Source organism: Dendrobates tinctorius, unplaced genomic scaffold, assembly GCF_039654945.1.
Source record: "Dendrobates tinctorius isolate UK_male_01 unplaced genomic scaffold, ASM3965494v1 ptg000297l, whole genome shotgun sequence".
Classification (NCBI taxonomy): Eukaryota; Metazoa; Chordata; class Amphibia; order Anura; family Dendrobatidae; genus Dendrobates; species Dendrobates tinctorius.
Window position 1 is genome coordinate 2,228,057 of NW_027361964.1, and position 8,664 is coordinate 2,236,720.

An 8,664-nucleotide genomic window follows, 5' to 3' on the forward strand; every position below is an offset into this window, starting at 1 on the left:
AGTGCACTGATGCACAGCCGCTGATGGATGAATCTGCTGGTACATTGACCCAGACCACTACATTGTCCTCGCACGCTACACGGCCTGAATCTGACCCTGATGAAACTCAGGTTACCCTTCCCATATACAGTTCCATCTTACACGGTGACAAAGAGGAAGCTGCAGATGAAAGTGCAGGTTCGGCCCACCCGCCATCAGACACACCACCGTACTATCAAGGGCCCTGTGCCAGTGCCGTCGCCAACAAGTGGGCCCCCCCTGCTTGCTCAGGATCACAGCACTTGCAAGGTTGAAATACTGTGCAGTGAGATGGAAGATGGGGACGACGAGGAGTCCAGACTAGTACAGGGATTCCCTAGCGAGGAGACTTATTTCATTGTTTTCAATGTTGGGACAGCAATTTTTGGGGAGCACTATACTCTGGAGAATGATAGATGGGGCCCACCATACACTGGAACATTCCAAAGGTGGACATCAGACACTGGAGCAGCATTTACAGGGCCCATTATACACTAGAGCATTAGAAATGGGGCCCATTATGTTTGGAGCATTATTTGGGCCCATAAGACAGTGGAGCTTCATCCATGGGGACCAACATATACTGTAGCATTATGTGGAGCTCATCATATACTGTTTCAAACATTATATGGGACCAATGATTCTGTATGGAGAAATAGATGGGCCTCGTCATGAGATGTAAGAAGTGAGGTATTTTTCATTGTACTATACCGCTATTTCTCTGCCGTATCGGAGCATGATGAGTTGTGGTATTATGTGTTAAAGGGGCGCTCTTTTGCCCAGGGCACATGAAAACCTGGAGCCAGCCCTACCCCCCCACAACTTTAGCCAAATAACCCCCATTTTTCAGTGCGTAACTTGTATTATGAAGTTAATTAAGGTTGACAAGCTTAAGTAAGAAGAATTGATGCTTTTGGCATTCAAATGGGCACTGTGGGTGTGTTTCCTGTCCTCCTCTCACTGCCGACTTTTATTCCCCATTGACTTACATTGGGTTTCGTGTTTCGGGACGACCCCGACTTTTCCCTATAATCGGCCGATCTTGCTCGACCCGACTTTTGGAAAAGTCGGGTTTCACGAAACGAAATTCGACCCTAAAAAAACAAAAGTCGCTCAACTCTAATCAGTACCCGTTACCTCTGATGTCTGATTTATTCTGCAGAGTTAAGAGTGCCTGCTGGTTTACTAAGCTTGACCTCAGGGGGGCGTATAATCTTATTCGCGTCAAGCACGGGGATGAATGGAAGACGGCGTTTAATACTCCGGAGGGACATTTTGAGTACCTGGTGATGCCTTTTGGGCTCACTAATGCCCCTTCTGTCTTCCAATATTTTATGAATGATATTTTCCGGGACTTTGTGGATATGTTTTGGATCATTTATCTGGATGATATTTTCCAGTGATTGGGATTCTCATGTGGAACATGTTCGGACTGTGTTCCGGATTTTGAGGGAAAATACTCTGTATGTTAAGGGATCGAAATGCCTCTTTGGTGTACAGAGAATTTTGTTTTTGGGATTCATTTTGTCCCCGTCTGCTATTGAAATGGACCCGTAGTAGGTACAGGCCATTTATGATTGGGTTCAGCCCACTTCTCTGAAGGCTCTCCAGAAGTTTTTGGGGTTTGCTAATTTCTACCATAATTTTTCTGGTATGGTTAAACCACTGACGGATTTGACCAAAAAGGGCGTTGATGTGGTGAATTGGTCTCCAGAGGCTGTCTCAGCATTTCAGGAGCTTAAGCGGAGATTCACATCTGCTTCGGTTCTACGGCAACCTGATGTTTCACTTCCATTTCAGGTGGAGATAGATGATTCTGAGATTGGTGCAGGAGCCATTTTGTCTCAAAGAGATCCGGTAACCTCTAAGATGAATCCCTGTGCCTTCTTTTCTTGAAAATTTTCCCCATCTGAACGTAACTATGACGTGGGGAATCGGGAATTGTTGGCCATGAAGTGGGCATTTGAGGAGTGGTGACACTGGTTGAAGGGAGCTAGGCATCAAGTTGTGGTCCTCACTGACCACAAGAATTTGATTTATCTTGAATCAGCCAAGAGCTTGAATCCTAGACAGGCTAGTTGGGCCTTGTTTTTTACGCGCTTTAATTTTGTGGTCTCCTTTCTTCTGGGCACTAAGAATGTTAAGGCGGCCGCCCTTTCTAGGAGTTTCTTTGTTGATTCTCTTGATGTGACTGAGCCTACTACCATTCTAAATGAGGGTGTAGTTTTTTCCGTCAACTCACTCGATTTGAGACGTGCCCTGGAGGAATTTCAGGAGGACAAACCTGAACGATGCCCTATGGGAAAATTGTATGTCCCTGACCAGTGGAGGAAAAGAGTAATGTCTGAAATTCATTGCTCCACGTTAGCTGGTATTTTTGGTACCAGAGATTTGGTGAGTCAGTCTTTTTGGTGGCCTGCCTTATCTCGTGATGTCGGGAATTTTGTGCAGTCCTGTGGGACTTGTTCTCAGTCCAAGCCCTGTTCTCGTTCTAGTGGTTTGTTGATGCCCCTGCCGGTGCCCAGGAGACCATGGACCCATATCTCAATGGATTTTATTTCTGATCTCCTCTCTCCATTCTCTGTCTCTCAGAGAATGACTGTTATCTGGGTGATCTGTGATAAATTTTCTAAGATGGTCCATCTTGTACCACTCCCAAAGTTGCCATCTTCTTCTGAGTTGGTACCCTTGCTTTTAAAACAGGTGGTTCATTTGCATGGGATTCCTGAGAACATTGTGTCAGACAGAGGAGTCCAGTTTGTTTCCAGATTTTGGAGAGCTTTTTGTTTCAAACTGGAAATTCAGTTGTCATTTTCCTCTGCATTTCATCCTCAGACCAATGGGCAGACTGAGAGGACAAACCAGACTTTGGAATCCTATTTGAGATGTTTCATATCTGCTGATCAAGATGACTGGGTCTCATTTTTGACCTTGGCTGAATTCGCGCAAAATAATAGGGCTAGTTCTGCCACCTTGATGTCTCCTTTTTTCTGTAACTTTGGGTTTCATCCTCGATTTTCTTCAGGGCAGGTGGAATCTTCGGCCTGCCCAAGTGTGAATTCTGTGGTAGAGAGAATGCAGCAGATTTGGGACCAAGTAGTGGATAAGTTGTCCCACTCTCAGGAAAAGGCCCAACGGTTTTCCAATCGGCATAGGACCATTGGTCCCCGGTTTAAAGTGGGTGATATGGTTTGGTTGTCGTCAAAAAATATTCCTATGAAGGTTGCGTCTCCAAAATTCAAGCCAAGGTTCATTGGACCTTATAAGATTTTGGAAATCCTTAACCCCGTTTCTTTCCGTTTGGCTCTTCCAGATATGTTTAAGATTCATGTTTTTCATAAATCTGACGCTCTATTGGTTAAGAGTGATTTGGAGTATGAAGTAGAGAAGATATTGGATTCTCGTCTGTCTAGACGTAGACTCCAGTACTTGGTCAAGTGGAAAGGTTATGGCCAGGAGGATAATTCTTGGGTCTCTGCTTCTGACATTCATGCCGAGAGATTGGTTTGTACTTTTCACCGGGCCCATCCTGATCGGCCTGGTGGCGTGGATGAGGGTTCGGTGACCCCTCCTCAAGGGGGGGTACTGTTGAGTCAGGGCTCCCTCTGGTGTTCAGTGCGGGTAATGGAGCTGGCCGGGTTGAAAGTCTGCCACCTGGCGATGATGATTGGAAATCAGGGATCACTGACTGTCAGGATATAAGTGAGCAGGCTTCCCTCAGTGGGTGCTGGTGCTTTGAGCAGGGGGTTGGACCAGATGGCCCAGGAGGTCCCTTCCAACTCTGTGATTCTATGATTAGTTCTTTTTGTGCATCTTGAGGTCTGCTGTCTCCTGCCTAATCCTGCATTTTTCAGCTAAGTTGTTCATTTGCTAATCCTTTGCATCTGATCTGTTTTTTCACCTCTTCTGCTTTGCTGTGAGGGTTCAGCTTGCTCCCTGCTGGGGCTGTGCTGGACCCCACTCCATATGTTACAGCTTGTGTCAGTTTGTTGAGTCCCCTGTTGTATTAGTCTCTTTTGCTTTGCTGCCAGTTCACACAAGAATGTTGATATAGTGGGGGAGAGGTTGTGAGACCTCAATGTTTTTGTACATCAAATGTGTTGGATTTTTTAGGGTTTTTGCGTGATTGCAGACAGTGTCTTTCCTTTCCTGTCCTATTCAGACAGTTTGGACCCCATCATTTGCTCAGTCAATTTTCTGCCTGTGTTTGTACTTCATCTTGTCTCATCGACAATATATGTTTGAGGGCTATCTATTTCTTTGGGGTTCTACTCCGGGGCAGTTAGATTTCACCTTTCTTGCTTTAGGCTTAATTAGTTCTCTGGCTGTGTCAAGGCGTCTAGGGCATCGTAGGTATGCTCCACAGCTACTGTTAGCTGTGTTGTTAGGACTAGGGGTCTGCAATCCACTCAGTGACCAACCTTTCTGGTTTCCTGGTGGCCTCGTCTATTTCTGCCATCCTCCTCGGTGACCTATTCATAACAGCTACCTTTTGGACACTAGAGGGGGGCACTCAAGTATACAGAGCTTTTAGTAGGATAGGGTTAAGTGTAGGAGGGGCTGCCAGGAGTTAAGGTTAGATGAGAAGGAAGTTAGTTCATATGGGGACAGGGTGCCCGAAGTGTCCACATGGGCTATAGGCCCAGGACAGATCAGCAGCCTCGCAATGTTAAGCAGCAACAGTCCAAGTTATCCACGGCCACTGGACATCAATACAGTGGGTCAAAACAGTAGAAAGAAGATGTGGCGACTCGTAGCCTGGGCGGACGCTCTTAGGGTGGGAGTCAGATGGAGTGAGGAACAGAAGGATGCTGTACTTAACAGATAGCGAAACAGATGGGTCGGATTGCTTTTCCAGAGGCAACTAAACCAGGTGGTGGATGATTTCAAGTCTAAGGCGAAACAGGCAGAAGGAATTGTCATCATGGTGAGGTTAGGCCAGGAAGAAGCTGGGAAGCAAAACAAAAAAAACACAAAAATTGAGCTTGGTTTCAGTTGGTACACATGCAGCATATAAATGCATGTTACATGGCCAAAAAGCATACAAAACCTACAAAAGACAAAATGAAAAACCCTGCTATAATTAAATAAGTAAAAAGCAAAAGTGCATTTAAATCATACAGAGTTCTTAGTAATACTGTATTTGATCAAACATAGCATAAAAGCCGTCCCACCATCGACAAGGTGACTCTGTGGTCGGGGCGGTCCTACACTGTCTAGTATTAATAACCTTGTCATGTGTCAAAGTTGACGTCTGTGTGAATAAGGGCAGACAAGGACCGGGTCCCAACCACCGGACACCAGTCAGGGGAAGCCTGTAAATACAATTTCCAGCTCAGGAGAGGGAGGCCGCACCCCAGCTTGCACAGAATGCAAAAATACAAAGAAAAAACACAAGAATTGAGCTTGGTTTGAGTTGGTACACATGCAGCATAAAAACGCATGTTCACATGGCCAAAAAGCAGACAAATCCTACAAAAGACAAAATGAAAAAAACCCTGCTATAACTAAATAAGTAAAAAGCAAAAGTGCATTTAAATCATGCAGAGTTCTTAGTAATACTGTATTTGATCAAACATAACATAAAAGCTCTGTATGATTTAAATGCACTTTTGCTTTTTACTTATAGCAGGGTTTTTTAGAAGCTGGGAAGCAGTCTAAGAAGGTCCGGACTTGTGCCGTACAGAAGTGTCAGCAAAGTAGGGAAAGCTGAGGAAGCAAGTAAAGATGGATGTGTAATCTATGATGCGCCAACTGTGGATATATTGTGTGAAGTTATCAGTAAAGAAACTGTTCAAGTCACCATAGACTGTGTCTCAATTACTGGGAGTCGCCTCGGAGAGGGGCCATCGCCGCTTGGGAAGTGCCCAGGGGGACCCGAACCTGGAGACGCAGGTACGCCGAACAGTGGATTGTATTTTTCTGTGAGGGAAGGCCTGGACACTGATGCTTTAGTGTCTCTGGCCACGACTATAGTCCTGGCCGACTCTTACACATGTTCGGGTGATCTCCATGTATTTTGGCGTGCTCGGAGATTTCTTTTTTGTCGACACAGCTGCATGATTTGCGGCTGCTAGACAGCCTGAATACATGTGGGGATTCCCTAACAAACAGGCATTCCTCACATGTATTCAGGCTGTCCAGCAGTTTCAAATTATGCAGCTGTGTCGACAAAAAATAAAATCTCCGAGCATGCCAAAATACTCTGAAGACACCCGAGCATGCTCGGGAAAACCCGAGGAACGAGTATACTCACTCATCACTATTCATTCAGTATGACAGCGTTACTCATCAGTACTATATAGCAGCATTATTTTCTGTAGTTGCACAGATTACAGGTATTAATACTTCTTCCTTTGAAAATATCTTCTGTGTGCCCCTGGGCTCAGGTTGTGGCCTTCTTCAGGTGGTGACAAGTCAGCTCTGCTGTGTTTTATATGTATATTATGGAGGCAGAACATGGACCTTCTGCGGTTTATGTGGATCTAAGCTTGCTTCTTTTTCCGTGCTGCCGCATTTTGGGCTGTCTACACAAGGCCACTTGGAGTCTTGGATATGACCGGCAGATGAGGACATCCCTAGGGACTTTATTTTTTAATTGATTGGATTCAGCGAGATGATGAGATTGGACCAGGGAGGAGATTGTAATTCCTGGCAAAGAGATGGGGGACGGAGAAGTCTAGGGTTACATTTAGACCGGTGGGGAGAAGGAGCTGGAGTGGTGGAGATTAGGGTGACTGGCACATCACCATATGCAAATTTAGCCTGGTTGCTCATCAGGATGTGAGCACCAAAAGTGCCTGGGGCACCGTGAGCTCTACGTAGGCTCCTGGTGCGGATTACGGGAGGCAAATCAATCATTAAGCTTTGTTTGGACAGTCAAATCTAGACATAGTTGTTTTTGTATGAAAGTAACATAAGTCCATGTCCTCTTGTGAGCCCAGAAGCCTCGTCCTTATAGATTTATTATTAGCACACATCGTTCCATAGATGTAAATTATAAGACTGTAAAATCAACAGGTGTCAGATGAAGGGACAGATAAATGCAGAAGCCAGGGTGACCGTGGGTGTGACAGCACCAAGCATCAGAGGAGATGACTTCTGCCACCCCTCGTATGGTGGAGACATTCTGATGGACTCACTTTTGCTGCTTCTTCACTGATTTATATGATTTTCTTGTTGCAGCAGAATACATAGGATTGCACACAATGATTTCAGCTCTGAGGGTGCTCAGGTTAATCCTCATGATAGTCACTGGGATGTCGGGGACCCTCCTAAACTCATCAGCTATGGTTTTGTATTTTGTCCTCTGGAGGAGGATGAGTGATGGGTGCAATTATAATGGCATCCTGCTGGTTAGCAGCCTCGTAAACCTTTTCTACCAGTGGTGTCTGACTGTAGATAATCTTTTTAAATATTCTGAAATGTTTGACGAGAGCTTGTGCCCGGTCCTCTTCAGCCTCCAGTTTATGCTGGTCGGCGTCAGTCTGTGGAATACCACTTGGCTCTCTGTCTTCTACTGTACCCGGCTGGTCACGTCTTCACATTGGCTGTTTCTCCGAATAAAGGACAAGTTCTTTTCCTTTCTCCCACAGTTGATGGCAGGATCAGTGGTGTGGTCAGTGGTCATTACCATGCCACTATTCTGGGCCACCAGAATGGAATCTACTGAAAATAAAACTGATGTGGTGACCATATGCAGCCGGAGTATGGACGTAGACTACATGGTCTTCAGCCCCCTGATCGGACTCTGCATTCCTGTCTCCATGACTTGTCTCTCCATCGGTCTCAGTGTCCGGACCCTGGTGAGACACATCCACACCATGCGTAATTCCCACATCTCATCGCCCCAGCTTCAAGGCCATTTTCAGGCTGTCAGGACGATGATCATACGCGTTTACTTAGAGATATCGTTCTTTGTGGTTATTGTGCTGGGAACATTCACGTCATTGAGCTCCAATCCTACCATGATAGCCATCCGATGGCTCAATGCCCTGATCTACCCAACTTCTCAAGCTCTTTTATTAATTTTTGGAAATCCCAAAATAAAGAAGAAACTATGTGGTTGTCTTACATTACGAAAATGACTGTAGAATTTGTTGCATTGGGTTACAAATGATGGAGAACAAGAGTTTGAGGACAAGTTCCATCCACAGACTTCAGACAAACGATCTTCATTTGCCTTCCTCATCGCAGTTGGGTCAGTCTTGGCTTCTACCACCACTAATTTTCCTTTACTCTGGACAAACATTCTTGATATTCCTCTTAATATAACAGACTACCCAGTATCTAGGGATAGAATAATTGTGGACTATTACAGCCCTATCTTCTGACCCCTTTCTGGCTTTTAGCCTCCTTTCTCTATAACTTCGGTCTCTGTTGAGCTTTTCTTACTACTCAAGACACATTTGAAGACTGGCGCTCAGAGATTCCCACCTAACATTCCCAATTGCCGGGACATTACCAACAATGGCCTTATATGTTACTTTGAACATCGTGTTGACCACCATAGTTACATAGTTTAAGGTTCAAAAAGCAAAGCAGACACAAGACTGTAAAACCACGGCTGAGTGGTCGACCGGTCAGCACAATCCATACTCACTGTGCTGCCAGCTGCTTCTTCCCTGCTGTGTTCCACGTTCTTCT

The 8,664-nt window shown here is 45.3% G+C and overlaps 1 protein-coding gene across 1 annotated transcript; it reads left to right on the top strand.

Annotated features, from left to right (window-relative positions):
- The first annotated feature begins 7,307 nt into the window (after positions 1-7,307).
- LOC141073178 (taste receptor type 2 member 41-like) lies at positions 7,308-8,105 on the top strand. Its single transcript, XM_073560562.1, has one exon. The coding sequence runs from the start codon at positions 7,308-7,310 to the stop codon at positions 8,103-8,105; it is 798 nt and encodes a 265-aa protein (XP_073416663.1).
- Positions 8,106-8,664: the final 559 nt, after the last annotated feature.